Here is a 27,008-nt window from a genome sequence, read left to right as displayed (position 1 = left end):
CATTTTCTTAAATTATACTTTTCCTTCTCTTTTTCCTTCCTTCCTCTTTTGCTTTTCACTGTGATACATTTGTTGTACTTTTATTATGTATCCTTTAATTATGTATCAGTGGTGTTCAACAACTGATCTGAAGGTCATTGCTTCGAATCCCAGGTCCACCAAATTGCCACTGCAGGGCCCCTGAGCAAGGCCCTTAACCCTCAAATGCTCAGGTGTATAAACTGAAATAAAAAATGTAAGTCACTCTGGATAAGAGAGTCTTCTAAATGCTGTAAATGTAAATGTAGTGTAACTTTAAAGCTTTTAAACATTCATTCATGTGCATGAGTGGATCTTAAACTCCAGTAATGTATTTTAGGCTACATTCATTTTAAATGGGAACACAATTCTCACATTACTACCTAACAGATACACACTAAAAGGTGGAATAAAGACCCATAACAAGGAAAGTTTGGCATCATATTTAAGTGTTAAAACTGTAACAGATATTTGCTTTGACTACAAGGGGATTGCTGAAAGATTCTAAGTGAAAATCATTTAGGAAAAGTTTCAGATAGAATTATTAACCAATTGAAAGAACTCTTAATGAACTAACAAGAATCTAGATATGAAATATGGTCTCACATTTGCAGAACTCATAAAGCAATCAATCAATCAACAAATCAATCAACTTATTTATTTATTTATTTATTTATTTATTTATTTATTTATAATAACTCCCAATTATCCAGAAAATTCCATCACAGTAATACTGCTATCTACTAGCTTTGTTTTATTTCCAGAAATGTGGATATGAAAATACGTAAGACGTTATATAACGTGATTTTTGGTGTGATATTAATCATGAATAACCTTCTTTATCCGTCCTGGATAAATTGGAAGCAGGCCAGTAGCAGTCCATGCTACTTTTACCTGTATTAAGACGGCTGTTTCTTTTTCCACCCGTTTCCTGGAAAATCACAGGTTCGGCACTGGGATTGGCTAGAACTGCATATACGCTCCGTCAAATCAGATGACGGTTGGAGAGCTTTAAACCAATCATAGTATGGGAGGCGGGGTTTGTTGGGGTACGAGTTGGTGAAAGAGAATAACGTCTCCTAGTGACGGAGTGTGAAACAACATGCCGGAAGTAGGTTTTCTGGATACAGAGTTCCCAGAGTTGGAAAGGTAACTGTAAAGTCGTGAGAAAAAAAAAAAAACGGGAATTGACGACAGAAGAAGAAAGGAGGACGCGACCAAGGCGAATAAGAGTGTTTCGTGTTTTTTTGTTGCATTTTCGTCCCCAGCTGCAGATAATACAATGGGATTACCAGCTCTGGAGTTCAGCGACTCTTTTCTGGACAGTCCTGATTTCAGAGATCGGCTGAAATGTCACGAAATTGAACTGGATCGGACGAATAAGTTCATAAAGGAGCTCATTAAGGATGGCAACATGCTGATCAGCGCCCTGAGAAGTAGGTCGAGCTCAGGATCCGTCTGTAGGATCCGTTTGTAGGATAGTAGATTAACTAGATCCAGATTGTTCAAACAATGAATGAGATCATTTTACAATGAAATTTTTTCTTTTTTTTTTTTTTTCTTTTTTTTTTTTTTTTTGCTTTACATTACTTGTGTTGTAAATAGTTGTTTAAAGAAAGACACTTTTTTCCTAGTGGAAAAAGGTTCATACTCTCATTTTTTTTGTACTTTTGCTAGAAATAAATGGCAATAAGTTTGAAATTTATTTTCTTATTATTTGACTGTTGACCCAGACATGCAGGGTCCATTGCTAATGATTATTGTTGATATTGTGCAAAAAATAAATAAATAAATAAATAAATAAATAAATAAAATAAAAACACATCTGCATATAAAAATAAATAAAAGTCTAAGTGCTCTAAGTACAAAGGTTATAATAGTTTAGAGGTATGTTACTTTTTTTTCAAATATATATAGATTTGTTTGATTTGCAATTTATAACATATATATAGAAATATATAAATTACAAATAATAGTGATCACAAATAAAAACAGAAAATGAGCAACGTGTTCTTGGTGACATTATTATAATAACAGATTACATGTTTGGGATTTAACGAATAATGGACCAATTATTCCATCAGATCATATGTCATAAGTTATATGGCTTTAATTCAAAAAGCCACGAATGTTCAGATGGTATAGCTTGTAAAGCAGTAATAATGCATTGCTTATACATGCACTGTTATCATCGAATCATTATTATTATTATTAAGAAATAATAATGTAAGCTTGAACTAAAAATTTAAGCTTTTAGACCTCTTAATGGTTTATTAGTGATCCTATTGATGGAAACTTTAAAGTTTTACGTAGAGTGATACTCGTACAAATAGGTGTTTTCCTTTAAAGATGACATTTTTAGAAAGCTTAAAATCCTTTACTATCTGAAGAACTCCTCTTCTTTTTGCTAGCTTTGCTGGTAGTTGTGGCTTCAAGGAAAATCGCTGGCTTATGCACTTGTTCTAATATGTTGTTGATTTCTATACTAACAGCTCATTCAGAGGTTTGCATCCTGGATGCCCTACATGATGATGATATTTTGTTTATGAGTTTATGTTTGCATTTTTGGAAGGAGTCTCATCTTTATTACATTTTTGTAATATATATATATGTATTACCATAATTGTCTCAGAAGTCGTTTATTTAACTATCACTCAAAATAAATTAGTATTTTCCTTGCATTTATATTAGGATATAAAAAAAATAGTTTACTGCTTTAGTCATTGTAGGTGGATCTGTTTAACACTGATTTACCACTGATTTACCTTTAATCGCTTTCCATTTTGGTGTCCATCAGCTTGCTTCACCTTGACTGTTCGGTTCTGACCTTGACACTATGCTACAGGGAATAGTGCAGCAAACTATTCATTTGTATTTAACAGAAGCTACTTCCTTAAATAAGAAAACATGTATATGTCTGAGGATAAGACGTTTTAACCAGTTTATATATTTCAGGTCAAAACAACTGCTTTATTTATGAAGTTTTTAATGATCATTTCTTATTTTATACATGCTGCTCTCTCTCAATTAATCAAATCAATACCAGCCACTTTTTCTCCCAACCTTTTTCTTTTTACTTTTATAAATCCTCCCCACAAATTACTATTAAAATGAATAAAGCCAGTACAGATTAATTATTCTCTTTACTTATACCAGCACAGGGTCCCTGGTACAGAGAAGGTAGTGTTGTACTCATGACCTTTCACACCTAAACCACTGAGCTGCACTTCACCAAATGTACAAACTGTAGCCTGGTTTGTAGATGTTTTCAAACCACAAGGTTCCTGTTATCTTTTACATTATAACAGCTATAAACAGATGCTCTTTCATCAGTTTCCCTATTTCTCTTGTTACAAGGTGCTGACACTGGAAACTCCTTACTTACTGTAAATGTTCACCAATATTATGGGATAATACTCTACTTCGATATTCATATGAATATCAAATGTTCTGTGTATTATAAATAAATTCTCCAATTGCTATATAACTAAAGAAATTATCTTGGCAAGGTAGAATTAATTGTTACTGATATGTTTCTGAAGTGACTTTTTAATCTTTTAGTCCTTGTGTGCTTCATTGTAGCGAAGTAAATGTGCTCAATGGTCTACACAGGAAAAGCTTGGTTTATCCTAACAGTGTTTCCAGACTTTTAAGGAAAATCAAAACAAAATGAAACTACGTCAAGAATGTAAACAAATTATTAGGTAAAGCATAAAAGCAGCTGCGCCGGCAGCCTCATTTTTTGGTATACATTCCGAGCTAATAGAAATCAGAAGCTAGCATCTAACTGCAATCAAATACAACAATATAACTGAAGGTATATCTTCATTAATCATATTATACTTAAGCAGAACTGCCTTTATTGTTGGGGTGGGTAGTTTGGCAAAATATCTTGTCCGTGTACTTTTTTTACCGGGTTTTTTTTTTTTAGAGGCTTGTTACTGGGTTTTTTCAGTGAACAGTGTCAGATACAAATGCATCTAATCAGAAGATATATATATATATATATATGAGAGAGAGAGAGAGAGAGAGAGAGAGAGAGAGAGAGAGAGAGAGCTTTTCAGGGGTGATTTCTTTTTCCTTTTTTCATTCTCTTACACAGTCTTCTTTCATTCTTTGCCCATTCTGCTCTGTTCGCTGCTCTGTGCCATGGCAACATGGCTCATACTCAAACGCCTGCCTAACAAACAAATGAGAAAGTCTCTATGGTGTACACTGTGTGGTGTGGAAAAACTAAAAACACTGAGTAAGTTGCACTTTAGCATTTGTGTTGATAAGAGAGGCTTAAGGAGAATGGCCAAAGGGGACAAGAAGGCAACAGTAACTCAAGTAACTACTCTTTACAACTGTCATGAGCAGAAATGCATCTCAGAAAGCACAACATTCAGAACATTGAGACGTGATCAGAACTTTAGCAGAAATCATATCAGGTTCCACACAAGAATTTGAACCTACAGTGGACGCAAGCTGAGTTTTGGCGAACATTTACCCAGTCTAGCATCAGGTTTCTGAGATTCCCTTCCAAAAACTATTAGTCAATAGATCCGTGAATAAATATCAGTGTATTTTTTTTTTTTTGGGAAATTTTTCCTATTAAAATGGGTTGATACGAAGACAGCTAGAGTGATTCAAAAATGTCTTTCTTTTTTGCAGATCTTTCTGCAGCTGTGCAGAGGTTTTCACAGTCTCTTCAGGATTTTCAGTTTGAATGCATCGGCGACGCAGAAACCGATGATGAGATTAGCATTGGTAAGTGACTAACCACCGATTCCTGTGGGATTTCACCGACTTCTCATAACAGGATGATCTGTATGACTTTCCACCACGGGGAATAATCACATAATCAGATGATGCCGAAAGCAATAGACCTGATATTTCCACAGTTTCCATATTAAACCCACCCACGTTGAAAAAAGTACCCAGTGTTGCCAGGGATACAGTGTTCATTTTGAACCAGCTGTCCTTAAATTGACCCTGTAGGTGTTAATTTAATTTGATGTCCTGCAAATAGAATTAACACTTAATTAAATTGTATAAGTGTCAGCTGAGCTCTGCAGGATTTTACTGTGGTCGCCGCTTTTACTTCATTTCCATGTTCTCATTCTGAGCCACACACCCGCTCTGTCTGACACATCTGAAAACAATTCTGCCCATTGCCGCCGCCACTAGCGCCGCCACTAGCACCACCACGCACCGGCCTCAGTGCTATTCTGTGCTAAACAGTGATGTCATTTCATCACAGGAAAACAATGCAGCCTGAAATGTAATATCCCGTGGGTTATGAAGATTACGATTTTGAAATAACACTCTATAAATAAATCTAATCTAATCACTTCTCATTAAACACATACCAGTGAAGCGCACAATCTGACAATCTGTTTAATAAGGATAGTCAGAGAGTCTTAGACAAAATATAAGGCCAGTTAAAACAAACAAGCAGGTATAAGCTAGACATAACAAAAAAGAAAAAACATACCACGTCAAATACAGCAGCTGAAATGTTTGAAAAGTTAAAATATGACTTTAAATTTGGTTTCTCAAGGGAGCAATCCATGGATGTTTAATTAGTGAATAGCAAATGTATCAATACAATGTAATATTAGACCTACGCAGTCTTGTGTTAAGAAATGACTAATATATTTGAGAAAAATTTTATTGTTCCCAATACTTTTATCTTGCTATTACTGTCACTGGAGCTTTTAGGTTGCTCATATAAATAAACTAACAGCTAGTTTATGTACAAGCTAATCTAATTACAAGCCTAATTCCTGCAAAATAACAGTGAAGAGGTCATGCTTTGATTTCCACATTTCCCTGTTGCCTAACAACTGTGAACAAGTATATGACATATAAGATTTGTGTGCACAAAAAAACGAAGCAGATACAGGTCAAAAGCTTGTTCAGAAAAATGTTGAACTGATTTGTGAATTTGAACTGATATATGGTTCTTGGTAACAGATGAGTTTGTTTGAGTATTTCAGAAACTGCTGGTCACCTGGGATTTTCACATACTACAGTCTATAGAGTTTGCACAGAAAGGTAGAAGGTTAGGGATAAATAGCAAGACTTCTTGTATTGTTGAAAATCCTGTTGTATAAGAGCAATAAAACATAAAAAAAACATGCTATTTTTGGAAAATAGGCAACTTTAAGCCGTTAAGACTAGCCACAAGTCACCTCAAGTCACATCACACCATCCTGTCACTATTCATTTTCTAACTGCAAATCCTATCAGTGTATATAAATGTGCACCTGTAATAACACCATGATGCATTTTAGACAGTTTATTTTTTTCAAGAGTGCATGAAATAAATATATTACAATCTCTAATGCTGTATTAAATCATGTTTAGCGTTATGTAGCTATACCTCAACATGCCATTGCAACATGTATCTGTAGTCACTGTGAATAATAACGCATGTATTTGCTAAACAATTGAGGGCAGAAGAAAATGTTTAGCATAATTTTATGTGATCCTAATATACCACATCTCTAGCATGTTTCATTACATCTAATTTCAACAAGTTTCCATGTATGAGGAACAGAAAACCAGTTTACACCAAACCATGTTGTAGTGTCTTTAAGTCTGAGAGTAGCTGTTGAATGTGACATGAGTTACACACTAATAATAATGGTGTTTGAATGAAACAAATATGAGAAGAGCTCATCGAATTTCATTCAACTTTTAATACCTGATAATAACATACAGTCAAAAGGGTGAATGTGCTTTATCTAAGCTGTGCACAAAGGCACAATATATGATGAAACATTTTCTCTTTGGAAAAACAGCCCTATGACTGAAAGGACATTCATTCATTTGTTCATTCATTCATTCATCCATCCATCCATCCATCCATCCATCCAAGCACTGGGGTTATCATGGATGCATGAGGCAGGAATAAACCCTGGATCGGATGCCAGTTTATCACAGGGAATGCTAAGGGTTCTTTAACACTTCACCTATATGATACTCACACTATTACTCTAACAATGACCCAGACCCAGTAAAATAACTAGCCTAACCTTGCTATCTATATTAGATTTATTATGATATAATGTAGTAATAAAGATTATTTAAGAAAATTAGGATTGTTTAACCTTAGGGTTCACTTGAATTAATGGTATGTAAACACAGTTTTTACACTGCAGGATCAGAATATTGGCAATGAAAACTTTTTGTCACATTATATTTTCTCAGTAAGAAGCCAGCAATGGAAGCAGCATTCTGATTGGCCAGGAGGTAATAAAGTGCTTGATGTCATTGCGGTTGTTTTGAAAGAGTTACATTGAAACTCCGCTGTTTCCAGAAAAAACACGATTTTCCATTGGTTTACCTGCAAAATGCCTAGAACCTAGTGTGAAAGCAGCCTTAAACCTTACTGTTGTTATACTGGAAACATTTTGAAATTCATGCCTCTTATATTGTAACATTTGCTATAGATTTTGTTAAAGGCCAAGCCATGGTAGCACTTCTTGAATTTGAACTCACGGTGTTGCTGGGACTATCACAAAACATCAACCCTTACGTCACTCCTCCAAGTGCTATCTCAGCCTCATTCATACCTCTGCAATGTGCTAATTTCTCATGGATGCTTATAAAACCTGAAATCCGAGCAAACATGCTGTCTCTGTGTTTACACTTCTCTCGCACATTAACACAGCTGAAGTGTGTCATGCTGTAGATGAAGGGCTGTTTACTTAAGGACCTGCGTTAATAACCACAAATGTGTACCCTTAGGACACATGTTTGGAGGATCTGAAAGCAAGAGATTAGGACCCAGGGGTCTCAGTGCAGTGAGAGACAGTCTTATCGGCAAACAGGAAAAAGTTGTGTATTCCGCACAGGAAGTGATATAGCTGAAGCAGCTCACTAATCCAGTCAACCTGAATGACCTGAGATGAAGCGATATGGTTCATTACAATTATCCCTGTTATTAACTTTTAAGTTTTTTTTTTCCTGCAGGTTGCACATCTATTCTACATTTCACTAAATTCTCACAAAATAGATTAAGTAGTGAGATTGGTATCTTGCCCTGAGTTTTTGTATGAATTGCTTTAGCAGATGGATGTTATGACTGATATGCATTTTTTTTACTAACACACCAGAGACCTATGCTTCATGCTTATGTGAAGTTTTTCCACATCTTGGTCATGCAGGGTTTTATTTTTGCCTTCATAACTCTTTAACAACGCATCACTGATTGTGAATCTCCTTGGCTTACAGAAAGTCTCTGAGTGGGTGTGGACGTTGCCATCATTTTTTTGTTTTAAAATGAAAAAGGAACACAAGGGGACTTTGGGAATGGGAAATGAATTCATTTTGTTCCTGGCCCATTTTCAAACAGTTTATAAATCAAATATTTATAAATCCAAATATGAAACATGCAAAAATAGGATGTTCTGTGCTTACGGTGTGTTCTGTTTTCTTAAAAGGTTTGATAAAATAGCATCAATATATGCAGAAATAAATTTTGTGTGATTATATTTTGTGTGCTTAAATTGCGTCACCAGGTGACATCCTGCTGATATTTCAGTTACATGCTTCAGATACAGCACATTCATGCAGTTATCTAATCATGTAGCACTATCACAATGCATATATAGGTCAAGAGCTTCAGTTACTGTTCACATCATACATCAGATTGAAGTAAAAGTGTGATCTCTGTGACGTTGTGATAAATGTTGGTACCAGATGAGCTGGTTTGAGTATTTCAGATACTGCTGATCTCCTGGTATTTTCACACCTAACAGTCTCTAGAGCTTAACACAAAATGGTGCAAAATACAAAAAAAATTGTTTCGTCTGAGAGTCTTCAACTACAAACAACCTTTTTTTAGTCCGTGCCCATGATAGCCTCAGATTCCTGTTCCTGGCTGATCGGAGTGGAACCTGATATGGTCTTCTGTTGATGTATATCATCCACCTCAAGGTTTGATATTGTGTGTATGCTGAGATGCTTTTCTGCTCACCACGGTTGTAAAGATTATATGAGTTACTATATCTTTCCTAGCAGCTTCAACTCATCTGGGCATTTTTTGTCCTCTCTCTTATCAACGAGGCATTTCCACACAAAAAAAACTGTCACTCCCTCGGTTTACTTTTTTTGTACAATTTTTTTTTTCTAGAGACTGTTTTGTGTAAATTCCAGAATTTTGTGTATCCCAGGAGATCAGCAGATTCTGAAATATTCAAACGAGCCTTTGTAGTACCAACAACCATGCTATGATCATAGGTGTTCCTATTAAAGTGGAGGGTGAGGGTATGTCCAGAACATCAAAATTTAAACATTTTATAATGTAAAATGTATTTATTTATTTATTTATTTATTTATTTATTTATTTACATAATGTCTTGCTAACAGTTTTGAGAGTAGGGTTATTGTATTTTTATGTCAGACTGTTAAATAAGCTTCAGGTTTCCTATTACTTCCAGTGGTCATGTTATATTTAGTCAAAACACTAACAATTTGAAGACGAAATCAAATTAGGAAAGAAATTACAACATATATTGCTTTGATGTATGAGTTGTACGTTTGATAGCTGAATAATTAAAATGTCTCTTTTGTCACAGCTCAGTCATTAAAAGAATTCTCTCAGCTATTAAACACAGTTGAAGAGGAACGACGACGACTCGTAAGTAAATTCCTTGCATGTTCATATTATTTGATCTTCTTCAATTATTGTCTTAAATTTGACCCTCTGGTGTTATTGGGTCTTGTTGCCATTTCAGCATTTGTTTTGTGGGTTTTTTTCTCATTCCTTAAACAACTTGTACATTATTGTAGAAAAATATAGCTCTTGCGCCTTAGGGAAAAACTATGAGCTATTCTAACAAATGCAGGAGAGTTATGGGAAACATGCTTTGGTTAAACAGATGCTTAGTTTGGGTCATGACTCTTTTTTGGACAGAGGGGAAACTGCACGTTTCAGTAAGTGCGATGCTTTAATGTTGCCATGGAATTTCTCGCTTGTTTGTTTTTTCCCCGCCTATCAAAACTAAAAAATCCTCCCTAATTAGTTTAGTGTGACATCAATTCTTGTATTATTACTATTGCAATTTCATAAACCAAGAAGAGCAACATTGGATTATTTTGACAATACTCCTTGCTACATATTTCTATTTTGAATATGTGTCATGCCCAAGATTCATCCATATACTGTATGATGGCTGCTGGTAAAGACTAATACTGTGCATCAGTCCAGACAAAACTGATTTGTCCTTCAGCCATGATTTTTTTTTCCTGTTTTATTGTTTATTTGTCATCTAAACAAAAAATCTTCTCCATTAATGAATTTCAAAGCCCCCAGTGTTAAATTCAGTGATGTCACCAACTCACCGGTGTTTACAGTTTAGAAGTAGCATTACTGAAATTTGCTGCAGTAATACAGGAAACACCCAGCAACTATATACTTCTTTACTTTTTCAGATAAAGCTCCTCTACATTTTCAGTGGTCAGAGCAAAAGTAAATAAAAATTCTCCTTACAGACTTATTTCACTGACAGGACATTTGCAGTTACATTAAATTCATCGTCATCTTATTGAGTCATAAACTCATAAACCAATATGTCTTAAGGGTTTGTGGTAAAATTCTTGGCTTGTTATTTTTTTATTTTTTTATTTTTTTTCCTCACTTCATGCTAGGATTTTTTTGTTAGCAGTGTTATTTCGGATGCTGTTGTGTAGGATGTAGTGTAACCTTTTGTAATAAGTAAAAATATAAAGATATAGTCAATGTTATTTGGTGGACTCCAGAATTGTGGATATTCTGAACTCCGGGAACTAAGCTTGAATTTGAAGTAGTTTATTTAACATTGGGATTATGTAGTTTAACAATGTTGACAGAGGTTTCCAAATATTTGGGCCTGTAATATTGGAAAAGATTTGGGGTAAGAGAGATTGTCTTACTTGTTAGCTACAGTAGACTCATAGCACTAGTAAAAAAATAGTGCAGAAGAAAGAAATTTAGAATTTCTGTTTTCTAAACGATGTAGCATGGGATTCATTTAGCAGATACAGATAGACATTGCTGATAGTGTTAGTTGGATGTATAGAGTAGGTATAGGTGACATGACAAAAAAAAATCATATTTTGATACATTTCTAAAGTACATGATGCATATTAAATTTATTTAAAAGAACATTTTGTACGAAACTCTAAGGTTTCTAACATTCCTTCAAAATCTTTTTGACCTGAAATTGTTATAAAATCCTGACAACATCCATGATATCTCACAATATCTGTGAATTGTGATATAATGTATCCCGATATTAATATTGTAACATCATATTACTCAGCACAAATTTTGTAGTCACTAAGAAATAGGGTACAGATTCAATATTTTATCCATTGTCTAGACTTCTGCATTTTCTCTGTGTTGCTACATGCACTGATGAATAAAAAGCCAATATTATTCAATGTCGTGTCCTGCCCCTTGTGGAAAATATGCTTCAGCTCATTACTCACAGTGGAGAAAATTAACACACATGTGGAATGAAATTTAGTCATCGAGTCTGACATCAAAGCCGATTCCGTAATGCGTTTCCCAGAGCACTGAAATGTGTAGGATGAATCTGGAATCAATTCAACGGCCTTTTTTAATCTCTTGCACTATAACGCTGCCTGTTCAGTCCGATCCCCTGTTGTGTTTTGGAATGAGAGGAGGTCAGTGGAGCTGTGCGAGGAGCCCCAGGGGGAGAATTACCCAGCAGCCCCCTCCAGCCTGACTACTTCCTGTAGACCGTGGCTCCGCTGTGCTCCAATCTCCTAGGCTGCTGTGCCAGGCCTCTCAGGATGACAAATACCTCCGTAAAAAAGAAAGTCCCAGACAGCGCTTTCATTCATAGACGTACAATAACAAGACCAAAAAGAAGTGAATGACTCTACGTGAACATTTTGACCTACCCCTGGGTAGCAGCTGGAAAGTTTTCGTCATTGTCGTTGCAAGAAATTCATGAGACTGTTATAACTGATCGTAAATCATTCGTGTGTTACACTACAATGCTGCTGGGTGCACGAATTTGATGTGTAAGAAGGTGTCGTTGTTGATTTTTTTTAATTAACAGCAGCGCTAGTTCAAATCAATTCAAATCACAAATAGAGATAACGTTACCGTCCTTAAAGTTAACGCTCCTTCAGAGGGACTTGTTTGGTGGATACTTTACAAGACAAAACTCAATAATGCATTGTTCTTTTACAAAGTAAAAAAGGTTTCTGTGGAGACATTTATATAACCTTTATGGAAGTATTCTCTAGGGCCAGTGTTTTAGAAAGCAAAAAAAGGAGAGACTCGTGATGGAAGCTCTGTTTATAGCTGCTATAAAGTAAGTGAAAACAGGAAGTTGTTTCGTGGACAGTCCACAGCATTGAATTTAACTATAGACAGATAAAAGTAAGACCATTGTAATAATTTACAACTTTTGTTGTAATAGGAATTAAAAATAATGAACTATAATAGCACATCCTTAAGTGTGCTATTCCTTACTTATTATATTGGAAAAATAATATGACTGATACATTATCACATGTCTTTATCTCTAAATGTTACCTGAAATCCTCCTACTGGATATCCATTGGCATTTAGAGAACATACTGTAAGCTGAAGAAGGCAGCCAGATATATCTACTAGAAAAGGGAGGCTTTTTCCCACATGATGGATCAGACTGATGTAAGATTTGAGTTTCCTCTCGGGCTATAAAGGGCCATGGGAAGTTATGTTATAAGGGATACACTCAAGTCGACAGCATGACTGTCTGGCTGCCGAAATGAGGAAATCCTCAGCTCTTGTAAAGTGCTGAAAGGCCACAGGCTTTAATGAGTCAAGCACTTACTGTCAGCTCCTGTGTGTCCAGCCTCAACATGAGTCAGTTTGTTCTTGACTTTGTATTCAAAATATTATTATATTCTTCGAACTTTCGAAATTGTTTTCGGACTTTCCACGATGTAGAACGATTCATTATACCTTTATGCATTCATTACACACGTTTGGGGTGCAAAATATTTCTTTAAGGTTCTGTTACACTCCTTGCGTCCAGGAAACGCACGTCAAGCACACATCTTTCAACAGCAAATTTGTTACTGCTTTCTGAAAGGTCCATATCTTACATCTGGAGCTGCTTGGAGTCTGACCAACTCCATTAGAAGTTCAGGTTGCATTAGTTTTGACGTAGGCAGATCAGGGCTGTGGAGACAGACTGTCAGTTTGCCAGGGGGAGGGCTGCGTACAGGCAAGCATGTGGAACCTATTTTGGGCAATTCTCTAGTGAGACTGGAAGCCCACCACTCGGTGCCTGGGAAAGTATATAAAAGGAACTTAAGTATGTAATTGTGTGTTTTTCCAATTGAGAGTATGAAACGAAAGTGCTGCAAATTATAGTACTATTATTGTACAGTATACAGAAGAGTTGCTCTGGATAATTTTTCGTGCAATTGTTCTAATGCTGGGGAAAGACAAATTATGATGTCAGGACTGTGAACTAGCTTGCAGGCGCCAAAACCTGTTGATGTTTTTCGGGTGAATTTGAAACATTTTTAGCTCCGAGAAAAGTACAGAATCATGTGACTTTTGAAAAGAGTAGTCTGAAACTCTTTTACCTCAAGTCAATTTCATAATGATCTTCTTACTGTTTGTTACACATTCTTACACTTACGTACTTTGTTGTGTTTTCTGAATTTCTATTTTTGAGACATTTTCTAATAATTGTTGGAGTTTATGTCAAGACTACCAAGGTACCAATCAGAATGAGCTATTTGATAACTTCGTCATTACCCCAACAACAGAAATTAATCTGACTTTTTTCCTGCTCAGTCAGCATTTTTCTGCCAGACTGTGAGCAAGACTGCAGTCAGTCAGCAGGTAAATGCTTTATTTAAAGCAGGAAGACAAGCAAATCCAAATCATTTGATACGAACATGATTAAAAAACAGACAGTTAGCCAGGCTGTCAATAGATGGAACATGACTAAAATAGAATCAAGAAACCAGAGAGTAAAAATTAAGCTCATAAACCTTGATATTGGCTTAACACTGAATTAATTAAACGGCTTGGTACGAAAGGCACAAAACACCAATGTTGCGTTCACACCTACAGCAATTGGAGATCAGAGTTCATTTTCAACGAGAGCTGGTGGCTTCTGGCTACATGAATGACAACAATGGTTGGTGACGAGATGTGGGCATGTCCAGTGAAGCAACAAAGTTTAGAAGTTTAGTTTTATTTAAATATGGAGTGACTACTAATGGGAGTGAAGGCAGTAGAGCACACAGGATCGATCGAAAAGAGGATACACTGCTTTTGAATTTAATATACAATTCTCTCTCCAGAATATTTCATTTTAGAGACAAGAAAAATGATAAACATTTTCTATGGCAACCAGTAGCAGGAATGTGACTGGAGACTTGTAGTGATTAAATCAATTTAAGTGTGAATATAGCATAAGACATACTTTCTGTCTTGTGTATGTTTGAGGGATGTATGGTGTGTGTGATTGAGTCCAGGTGTGTATCCAGACTGATCTTTTTCCTTTATCATTAATTATGTTTACCTTCTGCTCTATGTTTATGTTCTGTAAAGCTGCTTTGAGACAATGTCTATTGTAAAAAGCGCTATACAAATAAACTTGAATTGAATTGAATTGATCTTGAACATGGAAGAGAATCTGTGTTCAGGGTATTGTAGTACTGGACAGCCGTGTTTGTATTCTGCGGTGCAATCTGGGAGATTCTGGTGTTGAATTTATATATTTATTTTATATATGCGACAGCGAAAAGCCAAGGTAGTAGTTTTTTTCATGACTTTAAAAAGTTCATACTAAATTGTTACTGCGTTCCATGAGCAATGTATAGCTATAAATATGTACAAATTACACCAACACATCACTTGGCATTCATGACTTGCATCAGTGTGAAAGAAATGCTCCGTCATTCCTGCATGCTGTTTAGCGCTCTTTTTTTACTTAATTACTTTTTGTTATTTTTTTTATTCATAAGTTGTTTACTTTGCTGGGGGAATGCCTCTGTTGGAATTTAATCTAACACACCCACTCAGGTCCAATCACACAGATAAGAGGAGTTTTTGTAGCTTTTATTTACTATGACTCTGTACTGCATCATTTTGTGAACAAAACAAAAAAGAAATCCTACCGCATTATTTTTTTTTGTTTGCATATTTTTTCCAGATCTGTTATTATTATTATTATTATTATTATTATTATTATTATTAGTAGTAGTAGTAGTAGTAGTATTAGTATTAGTATTAGTATTATTATTATTATTTACAGTAACTATAATGTGTGTCTAGCAATACTTCCTCAAATATAATTGCTTCTGGTATCCATAAAAGTTGCTGTGGATTTGGAAAAACAATACAATACAAATGGATACTTATGCATTATAACTAAGCATATTCTAGCTCTACTCATGTTACTGGTCCTATTGCAAGCTAATATAAATAAACCAGCATAATTTAGTTATATTTTCCTTGTTGTATAAATGGACTGTTATTGTATTATACTAAGGAATGCAGCGACCCAACGATAGTAATGTTCCACATAACCATCCTACAAGAGCAAACTGAAAGGCATATTTTCTCAAGGTTCTCAGGCCCAGTCCATGGGAGATACATAGGCTTTCTGTTATTCAGAGAAATTGTCTACAAAGAATTACCCAGGGGTATTAAAGTTTTAAACATTCTTATCAAATTGTGATTTGATTTAGATACAGAACGCCGATGACGTCTTGATTGCGCCGCTGGAGAAGTTTCGCAAGGAGCAAATCGGTGCTGCCAAAGTAAGTTCTCCCAGATTCCCATTGTAAAAGGTATGCTTCGTATTTCAGCAGAGAGCCATTTTTAGCCTTATTGTGACATAATCCTGTACATAATTTAATATAGGTCCTTGCTGAGACTTTCCAGGAAGGGGGGAAATTGCAATCACCTGTTAAGGAACAGCAAAATTATAACCAGATTTGGTAATGCCACATGCCTCAACATTAAACGAAAAGACCCAGCATTAAGTGAAGACACTGCAGCTCTGTGATATATTTACTAGATTAACGGCTTCATAGTCCTGACCTTGAACTGGTGATTTGTTTTTTGGGCCATGTGCCAGATGCTAGTGCTTGAGAAGGTTCTTATTATACTTCACGTTAACAGTGTATGCAGATATTTCTTCACAAATCCTTGCTTGGAAAGAGAACATCCTAACTCCTATGTGTGAACTTCTGAAAACAATTCTGTATCCTGTTTAGTAGCTCCCAGATTAATTAATGGCTGGAGTGCTTCATTCATGGCACCCAGACTAAAGCTTAACTGACTGTAGACAGACAGTAAACAAGCTGATATGACGCTTTAGCTGAATGCTATTTTTGAAACTACAATGTCTTGCCATCTTGGCTACACTCCTGCAGTTATTTCAGTTACACAAAACCAGGCTTCTATCTAAGGAAGGACCCAGATACCAGTGTAGCTTTTGAATAAGAAACATATTTTTAAGGTTACTCTGTTTAATGCGCATGCATGCATCTCACTAATTGAGCATAGTGCCCTTTATCTGCTGTGAGTTTATGACAGATAGGCCAGATGAGTATCAGGGATACTCATGTTATATACAACCTCCATGGTAACTTATACACACTGCCCCATTCATGTTTTAAACAGTGGCCTGTCTCTAGTCATACCATCTACTCAATTCAGTTGCCTTCTAATCAGAAAGTTCGGAGTTCAAATACCAGCACCACCAAGCTACAACTGTTAGGCCTTTGTGCACGACCCTTAACCCTCCACTGCTCAGTTATATGAATGAGATAAAAGGATAAGCTGTAAATGTAATACATTTCAGAACCTAAGAACTAGTTGTTTAAAATGTTGTTACATTGGATTTCATGCGTTCTAGTATTTGGGGTATTTTCTAAAACTTGGGATTTTCCTAAAAAAAATATTTCCACCAAATTTCAGAAAAAATTACCAAATAGACATGAATTGTATTATTTGAGCTTCAGCCACAATGTATTTTGTTCTCAGTGGTTTCAGTGGAGTGGTCAGACAGAACATTAATAAAAACGATCTGTGGAAGGTTGCTCCCGGTAGCAGTTTATTTAGCTTTGAGTTCACTGAGGGACTTCTTTCTAAATAAATGTGGTAGTTAATGTGGTAGTTTTATGTGGTAGTTACACCAGAGGTTTGCCTTTCAATTTCATCAGGTTTCAATTACATCAGAGGTTTGCCTCAAAGCCTTTCAATTTCATCAAGTCAAATGTAGGGTTAGGGTTAGGATTCTAACAGGACCTTGGGGTAACAAATAAAAGTACAGTAGTACTATACAAGAAAAAAAGAGATATGGTTCTATTAGGGCAGGCCAATATGGCCTAAAATAAAAATCCCCGATTTTTTCACAAAAAAATCGATTTACGATTTTGTTCGATTTTTCCTGTATATTTATATACGTACATACACGAGACAGATTCCAAGGGACCGTCTGCAAAGTGCAAAACCCGAAAAACAAATACTTCACTGTAATACACTGTACTGTCACCAGCTCACACACCACTGATGTCCTGATAGTTATACTACAATAAATATATACTTTTTGTATAATTTTTATGATTTTTCATATAAAAAACAGTACAGTGTATTACAGTGAAGTTATTGACCGTTTATATAGTATTCGCTTTTCTAGTTTTGCATTTTGCAGACTGTCCCTTGGAATCTGTCAGGTGTTCGCACATAAATACTTGTGTATTTTGTCCACCGCAGAGGAAAGCTGATTTTGAGGAAATTGGGTTGCAGCTGCCTCTCTACATTACTACGATAAAAAAAATAGGTGTTATTTGTGTAATAAGAGCATTTAGCTCAGGAGTTATTGATTCGGGAAACTCTGTGTATGTGCGGCCAACTTTACTTAAGTCGCAATACACAACATAGAGTATAATGTTTGTTGATGCGTATAACAGGAATTCTCTGCATCCATGATCACTTTCCAACGGCCCCTTCTTATCATACTGGATAAAGTTTGTAAATGTTTCTAAGACGGTAGGTTGTTTTTTGGCGGTGTGCTTGTGCTGCCGCGGTCTGTTTCATTTCGCAGGGCGCAACATCTCTCCCACTCCACAGCATGCCTCTGTTTAAGGTGCTGCAGTAAGTTAGTCGTACTGCTACCAAAACACACTTTGCAATTCCATATGACAGATGACACTGTGCCTTTCTTGGGAAAGAGTTCTTCCTGCTCACTGCCATGTTGTTTGTGTATCTCTATGTCAAATGCGCGGGGGGAGGGCTGAGCCCAGAGGGGAGCGTCAGCGGATGTTAAAGAAAAAAATGATTTTCATTCAAAACAAATCGATGTAAACTACACAATCGAATTCATCGATAAAATCGATTTATCGCCCAACCCTAGGTTCTATGGTTCATTAACTTCTTTAACGTTCTCAGTCATACAATTTTGTATAAGCAAGCATGCATTTTTGAGGGTAGAAGGAAACCGGAGATCCCAGAGGAAACTTCACACATACAGTAGCCCATGTTAATTGTCAAACCAGGGAGCTTTGAGGTAGTAATGCTAATCAAGCACTGCATGTGATTTTAAGATATTGAGCACTACATTTTTATACATTTTTTACATTTTACATTTTTCTTAACATTCCATGGCCTTGAAAATCAAAGGATTGTACCGGTGTGACTGATGCTTAAAACACACCTAAGTTAAACTTATTTGAATGAGTTCAGGTGTGTTGGGAAAATCGAAAATGCTAATATGTGGAGAACGCCAGTATTTCAATACCAGGATTAGGAAAGTGGTATGATTAAATGCAGGGAATTAAGAAGCAGTCTGCTGAGTCCTGATGAGCTGGAAGTGTTCCCTCCTTTCAGCTATGCACTGCCGAATCAGCTCACTGCGGAAAGATCCAAAGCCGAAAACATGCTGCCTTATTTGGCTGTTTTAGTCCCAGATTCTTCAGACAGAGCTGCGATGGAACTTGCTCAGCTTTGACATTAAGACCATAGAGGTCAAAGGGAACGGCTGTCCGGCTGTTCAACCTCCTTCGCTAGAGCAGACACACACATGACAAATGAGGGCATAAAAACTACACATTACTGACATCCCAGTGTCCCACCACAAACACAAATGTCTACACCCTCATCAGACCACACACCAACACTACAAACATCCAAGTTTTATTCCTCCAGGTTCAGAATACTGTATGTGTACTTCTCTCAGTACTCCTAAACAAGAGCCCTAATGGTTCAGGAAAGATGATGTCATTGTTAGTCAGCAGATGGCTGGAGGACTTGGAGTAAGCATGTCAGAAATGCGATTCCTCTGCTTTGTCATTTGGCAAGTTTGCAAGTAAAGGGTCATGGGAAAGTTTTGGATAATGGCGTAGAGGAAAAACAAACAGCATGGATCAGATTTCAGTTGCAGTCTCAAGAAAAGAATTCATTTCATGAAGGTCTTAAAAAGAATGTGGTCAAATTTTAAAATTCCTCAAACCAAGACTTTAAATTTTCAATCAAGTCTGACAGCATGAGCGGCCATGTTGGTATGACATCATATGCTGAACTCTGGTTTAGCACAGCTTCCTGAAAAGTAAGAATTCCAAACGGAGAGGGCGTTTCCATCATTTTTGTTCCTGGTCAGAAGTTTGATAGTCCATGTGCGCAGCATGAGGCTAAAAGAGTAGCTACTGAGCGGAGCTACCCAGCATAGTTTCTGGATAGTTTATTTCACAACTAGGTGATTTCCACCAGTTTATTAGTGGAACAAATAGTTTAACAGCTGCTAATTTCTTAGTTAAGTCATTAGTTAAACAATTCGAAAATCTAAAGATGATAAATATTTTGGAATGTCTTGGAATATGATTAGGACAGGACAATTTGATAGGTTATTTGCAATTATCCCTTTTGGAACACCATTATCTTAATACTTTTGTGTTCATATATAGATTGTTAATTGGATACTTTGGTAGCTGTATTGCTGTAGACATACAGTTAACTAGAGATTTAGCTAGCAAGGTATCTGGGTATTTCTTTGTTTTGATTGTGGACAGTTAAAAATTAAGACAATGATGTTTCAGCATATGACTTATTTAACACATATTTTTCAATTCAATTACATTTTTGGGGTACCATTATGATATGTTTTGCAATTTTTCTAAGGGTCTGGAGTAAATAATTGTTTTCTGTTAAAATCACATTCTCACTGTTATGTCCAGAAGTGGATGGCTACAAGGGCATATTGCAGGCATAGTGAGTTAACTATGTAGTTAACTAACTTTCTGGTTTATTTATTCTATAGCTGTGATTTACAGACCCATGGTTTAAAAATTAGTGAAGCATGCATTTCTTGATATCTGTCATCTCCTAACTACAAGTTTCTCAGTTCTCTGTGCTGTACCTGCCTGCTATGAATCATCAGTTTCATGACTGTTAACACTTCCATAACTGACTGATCTTTTTCCTGTCCTACTATAACTACACTGTCAAACATTTGAGATGTAAAAACTAATAATTGTCCTTTAGATTTTGGAATGTGATCGTTCTTTCTAGCTCAGCTACGCTCAAGGTCGATGTGGAAACCTAATTGGGTAGTTGTAGAGCCAAAGTTAGCCAGCTAGCATACCTCTGGGTATTTCTATTTCTAAATTACTAGGAATAAAGATTGAAGGGATAATGAGTGCAAAGGTCTTAGAGATTTTACCTGTGTTTTGGATGCTTGCACTGGTTTATCAGATATTTAATTTCTAATACCTCAGAATATGTCAGAAATCTTCAGAAATCTTCAGAAATTTTCACTATTTATGTAGAATAAGAAATAAGCCATGAGGTAAATTAACCTCATGGCTTATTTCTTATTCTACATAAATAGTGAAAATATAGCTAGCATACTTTTTGTTACTAAGGTTCCTTGTTGTTTTCAGTGTTTTGGAGGCTTGCAATGATTCATCAGGGTTTTTAACACTAATACTTCAGTATGTCATAATTCTGTTTCATTTAACTCATGACCGTTTTTCCTCTTCTACATACAGTATATGGTGAGAATGTAGCTAGCATACTTTTTTAGTTAGCTAGTTAGCATAGGTTCTGAATTGTGTATATTAAAAGCAGGTAGCCTATGTGTTGTTTGAAAGTAGAACAAAGATTTTTCCAACAAATGTCATTTCAGTTACTTGTTATTGCACAGTTCTTCTTTTGACTGAAAAAAAAAGTTCATTAAAAAATCCCTCTGACGATAACAAGACTGAAAAATACATGTGCACTGTGGTTTTCTGTCTGATATAGTGAGTAAGGTTGCACAATGTTTTCAAGTGAAGTTCAGCTATTTCCAGACTTTTCCATTTCCGTATAAATTAATAATCAACCATAATGCACAAAAAGCAGTGAGTGGAGGAAAAACTGTCCTTTCTTCTCTGCCTGCACTTTCAATATAAGGGCATTAAACTCTTTCTGTATCTGTCCATATCACTGGAGTGTTTTCTTTAAGGGAACATATTGTTTAGTATTGCTGCATATCATTCAAATGGTAATATGAAAAGATTTTGATTTTATAAAATGTTTACACTATTTAAAGAATACATATATATATTTGCTTATAATACATTTATTATTCATATTTTACAGTATTGCATGTGTAACCACTATGTCTCTATGTCTATGCCTTTTTGACTGCATACATTGTCTTCAGATTACAGATTATTATTTTTTTTACCTAAATCTTATTTTTAAACTTGTCTGTGTATGATTTCACTAGTGTTTTTGCACTGAGCTGCATTGTATATAGATATATAGATAGCTGAAAGCACTCTTTATGTTCATTGAATGTAAAATTAAAAATGTACCTTATGAATCTGGATTGTGATCATTTCCACACACGTCACAATTCTAGATGCAGACTTAAGTATTTATTGATTTATTGAATATTGAAATGGAATTAATACAAAGTATCAGTTCAATGACTTTGCCTACACCTTTGTGTTGGTCCAGTGGACAGGAATAAAACACGCCACCTGCTGGTTAGACAGCCACTCAAAATGCATTCTGTCCATATCCAACCCAATCGTGTAAACAAATGGACATCTTCAAAACATTTTAATGAGGCTTTTGCACGAAGCTTGTTTGCCCTGTTATATAACTTTTTTTTTACACAAGGCATTTATCTTTGTAATTACAGCAAAGGAAATTCCAGTTTTGTTATCAACATTATCATTATCTTATTTTCTTGAAGGACGGAAAGAAGAAATTTGACAAGGAAACAGAGAAATATTATACCCTTATGGAAAAACACCTGAATTTGTCCTCAAAAAAGAAAGAGACATTTTTACAAGAGGTATCAGTTTATAGCATTTTAACTTATTGTATATTTATAATCACCATGTCTGAGTATTTATTTGATTTTTTTTTTTTGTCCTTTTTTTCAGGCAGATACTCAGATCAATAAGGAGCGACAGATGTTTTGTGACGCCTCTCTTGAATACGTCTTCAAGATCCAAGAAGTGCAGGAAAAAAAGAAATTTGAATTTGTTGAGCCGGTGAGGATGATAAAATAGTAATACTTTTTTCAAATTTGCAACAATTCTGGCTGAACATCACATAAGCAGTGACACACTTTTGTTGTAGATAAATGAATATTTAGAATCTGTAATTTCTCACAACTTAGTTCCTCACTATCTGAACCCACAGCCAATGAAAATGCAGTGCAATTCTCAGCGGTTTGTTGCTGTTGCTGGGAAACATATTCATTCATTCATTCATTCATTCATTTATCTCGGTTCCAGCACCCAATACACCCAAAATGGGACCCTAGTCCATCACAGAGCACCAAGCACACATTCACATACATCTATGGAACATTAGTGCAGCCATTCCAGCTGGCAGCATGTTTGTGGGAGGAAATCGGAAAACCTGAAGGAAATCCACGCAAATACATAGAGAACATGTGAAATTCCACCAAAACAGAAACCTGAGCACAGGACCAAACCAGAGACCCTGGAGCTGTGAAGCAGCAGTGCTATTGACTGCATTGCGTCTCACCTTGCTCGGAAATGACATGATAAAAATAACACATTTATGATGCATTTCAATAAAGTGTCTAACAATCTAACAACACAAGATGTCATTTATAGCTAAGGAAGAAATTTAGCATTTGGAGATGGCAAATCCTGACACTTCTACACCTATTAATGGCGTTACTTTCCTACAAGTGCATAGATGCCTTGCGATATAGCATGAGCAGCAGTACAAAAACAAGATGCAGTGGCTTCACACCATGTCTCAGAGGAAACACATTAGCCTTCATCTTCTGCAGATGGTATCTGTGATGTGACAGGGAAAATATGGCTGGTGGGTTGTAACTGGCAAACGGAAAGAAAACCTTTATTGGAGTTTATTTAAACTGAACACTGTTGGAAATGTACTTCATTCTTTGTCCCACCTAGTTACAGTTTGTCTGACTTACAGTAATCTACAAGCGTGAATAAAAAAATACATCACCATGTAGCTAAACTCCGTAATGCTACAGGCACAGACAGCTTGGACAAGCTGGATCATTTGTTGTTTTTCATTTGTTGTAAGGCTTAATTGTGGTCATGATTGCACCAGAACATTTCTTTCAAGTTCCATGGCTGAGAACAAATGTCAAATACCAAACATCTTCATACTGAAGTTTTCACTCTCTCTCTCTCTCTCTCTCTCTCTCTCTCTCTCTCTCTCTCTCTCTCTCTCTCTCTCTCTCTCTCTCTCTCTCTCTCTTTCTCAGCTCCTGGCTTTCCTTCAAGGACTGTTCACATTTTACCATGAGGGTTACGAGCTGGCGCATGAATTTGAGCCTTATAAACAGCAACTTCAGTTCAACCTACAGAATGTAAGAGTCTGTGTTACACTCCATTCTTCACCTGATGCCATAAATAAAAAATGAAAGACATACTGCATGAGAGACTTTTAACATGTAAAAATGTATTTATCCCTACGCACTATTAAAATGCAACAATACCCAGTGACCTTTATTACCAGACCAGGCGACCTTTAAAACACATCGTTTTAGTTTTACATTCCAGTTTGCAAGTATGAGTTATGAGTCAAAACTATAAAAAAACAACTCATGTTTTTTCTTCTTATATAAATGAAAGATGAGCACATGTGACTCAAGCACGCTGAAATTTTGAGCTCTCAGACATGGAACGATACATACTGAAACCCTGTATGGCTTATTATAATATTCTCTACTTCCTGTTATTGATAAAAAGAGGATAAAAGGATAAAAACATTGACCTAAAAAGATTAAATAAGTCTCCTGTTGGTAATAGTAATTAGATGGTAATGTTGGTTACTCAGTAGTAATGATAATTAGTGTGTAATTAAATAGCACACTTGCAAACAATTCCACTACATAGCTGAGTTTTAGACTATTGGTTCTGGACAGTTCAATAGTTTATCTGATTTTGTTGTTTAAAAATGCATAAGACTACTTCACACTGCTATTTACTGATTTTAGTGGACGTTAAGATAGAGTGGGCATTCATTATCCATTCATTCTCTTTTAATAACATCCACATTTTTGGTTTAATGTTTCTGTGAACTTCCTGAACCTGAATAATTTTTTTTTAATCTTTGAAGACAAGGAATAATTTTGAGAGCACCAGACAGGAAGTGGAGAATCTGATGCGTAGGATAAGGTCAGCAGAACAGGACTTCAAAGCTCCAGGACAGTGGACTATGGAGGGCTTTCTTTATGTACAGGAAAAGCGTGAGTAGCTCTGTATTATTATGATGATGATAATAAGAAGAAGAAAAAGAAGAAGAAGATGTTTTTTTTTATATATTATTATTATTAATATTTTAATTACTATCTTTTCTTGTGTGTTTAATAATGCCTGATCTGCATTTTTATTTATTTGTTTGTTTGTTTGTTTGTTTGTTTATTTATTTATTTATTCGTTCATTCATTTATTCATTTATATGTTTATAAACTGGGGGCATGGGGGCTTTTGGGTTAGCACGTTTGCCTCACACCTCCAGGGTTGGGGGTTCGATTCCCGCCTCCGCCTTGTGTGTGTGGAGTTTTCATGTTCTCCCCGTGCCTCGGGGGTTTCCTCCGGGTACTCCGGTTTCCTCCCCCGGTCCAAAGACATGCATGGTAGGTTGATTGGCATCTCTGGAAAATTGTCCGTAGTGTGTGATTGCGTGAGTGAATGAGAGTGTGTGTGTGCCCTGCGATGGGTTGGCACTCCGTCCAGGGTGTATCCTGCCTTGATGCCCGATGACGCCGGAGATAGGTACAGGCTCCCCGTGACCCGAGAAGTTCAGATAAGCGGTAGAAAATGAATGATTGAATGAATGTTTATAAACTGCTTAGATATGGAGATGATATTTTGTACCTTCACAGCTAAACATCAGATTAATTTCCCTACACCCTAAAATACCCACACAATTTAAATGCCACCCATCTGACACCCCCCACCCCCCACCCTAAAACAACCACAAATGCCCACAAACAACTCACTGATAAAATGCTCCTACAATCACAAAAATCCCCCTCAGTGCTTAAAGCCCCCATTCATGGCTGATGATTATTAACATGTATCTCTCTCTGCCTCTCTCTTTATTTGAAAGCACGTACAGTATAAATGTTCATTTATTATATGTTGAATATCTTAAAGGTCCTCTGGGATTCACATGGAGTCGACACTACTGCACGTATGACAAAGAGACTAAAATGTTCACCATGAGCAGCTCTGAAATCAAATCTGGCAGCAAACAGGTATAAAAGTGATTTATAAAACACTGTCTTTTCTCTTTTTTTTCAAATCTAGAATATATCCAAGTCATTGATATCCACAGTAGTTTCCTATGCTAAATAAGTGACTCTTGTGTACTTTGTGAAGAACGGACTGGTTCTGAGTCCACCTGAAATATTCAAGCTCAAGTCGTGCATCAGGAGAAGGACAGACTCCATCGACAAGCGATTCTGCTTCGATATTGAAGTAGTGGAAAGGTTTGTTTTCAGTTTTTATACTTCTGCATATTACAGCACATTTTTCTCCTTCAATGCCTTCAAGGCTTTTGCGAGGTCAGTGAGGACGTTATGACGTTTGGTTTTACAGGGTGTGGTAGAGATTTTTTTTTTTACATATATTGCATTTTTCACTTGAATGTTTTCCTTGGCAACTTCAGAAGTCTCTCAGGGACTCCATTCAACATTCTTTTCTCTACTTCCTTTCTTCTTGCTCTTCATAACTGAAGAAATAACACTTGTCAAGGGATTCTGTTCGCTTCTCTTCAGTGTTTCTATAAAGTCCACCGGTATGTCTGATTTTACCTGCATTGTGTTTTGATTGCACGTGAACTCCCACATGCTACCTGCGCTTTCACATGCTTTGCTTAGCCGTTACATCTTTCGCCTTGCTAGTTGCTACTAATTGTACTGTCAACTCCAGAATTATTGGCACCCTTCATGAAAATGAGCAAAATGGATCTAGAAAATAAATAAGATGCAAAAAGTGAGATAACCTTCGGAATGAGAATACACTCGATTTTATTTTAGCACATGATTATTTTAGAATGAATAAAATCCTTTCAGGTAGTTTGAACTCTGATTTCAAAAGGATTTGCACCCACTGCAAACAAGATTAGTTGAATCTTTGCCAGAATAACAGAATTAAATCACTTCCTGTCATTTCTAACAAAATTTGAGACGCTCCTGGATGATTGTACTTTACAGTCCTTTTGTATTCTTAGTAAGTTTTCACATTTGCAAAAAAAACTTGCACACGTTTTCCTTATGGAAAGTGGAAAGCAATAGGAATGCAGCCCCGTTTTTAAAAAGTACTGCAGCCAGCGTCTTTTTCTCAAAGAGGAGTTTAAAGTTTATAAAAGCAAGTCAAAAGTCAAGGGACAGTCAAGATAAGCAAACATGGCAGCCAAATTGTTGTGATGTTAGAGAGCAATGTAAGGAAATTTGCAGGTTGAATTAAAGCATTATTTCATTGCCAGTATTCCAACATTGCAG

At 36.1% G+C, this 27,008-nt stretch overlaps 1 protein-coding gene across 3 annotated transcripts in view; it reads left to right on the top strand.

The window, feature by feature from the left end:
* Positions 1-1,092: 1,092 nt before the first annotated feature.
* Positions 1,093-27,008, top strand: part of arhgap42a (Rho GTPase activating protein 42a) — a 40,162-nt gene continuing 14,246 nt past the window's right edge. For 2 of the 3 annotated variants that reach the window (XR_007138973.1, XM_047805633.1), the window contains exons 1-11: positions 1,093-1,454; positions 4,672-4,767; positions 9,588-9,649; positions 15,730-15,801; positions 22,230-22,331; positions 22,423-22,533; positions 23,760-23,864; positions 24,617-24,746; positions 25,660-25,760; positions 25,885-25,994; positions 26,243-26,302. Coding sequence is in view for 2 of the 3 variants with exons in the window: in XM_047805633.1 (XP_047661589.1) it covers positions 1,301-1,454; positions 4,672-4,767; positions 9,588-9,649; positions 15,730-15,801; positions 22,230-22,331; positions 22,423-22,533; positions 23,760-23,864; positions 24,617-24,746; positions 25,660-25,760; positions 25,885-25,994; positions 26,243-26,302 (1,103 nt within the window). In the remaining variant the exon portion in view is untranslated. The remainder of the gene's footprint in view (positions 1,455-4,671; positions 4,768-9,587; positions 9,650-15,729; positions 15,802-22,229; positions 22,332-22,422; positions 22,534-23,759; positions 23,865-24,616; positions 24,747-25,659; positions 25,761-25,884; positions 25,995-26,242; positions 26,303-27,008) is intronic. The other variant, XM_027134141.2, reaches the window with a different exon arrangement.

Source organism: Tachysurus fulvidraco, chromosome 21 (genome assembly GCF_022655615.1).
Source record: "Tachysurus fulvidraco isolate hzauxx_2018 chromosome 21, HZAU_PFXX_2.0, whole genome shotgun sequence".
Taxonomy (NCBI): domain Eukaryota; kingdom Metazoa; phylum Chordata; class Actinopteri; order Siluriformes; family Bagridae; genus Tachysurus; species Tachysurus fulvidraco.
The sequence above is the reverse complement of the archived record's forward strand: the minus strand, read 5'-3'. Positions and strand labels throughout refer to the sequence as shown.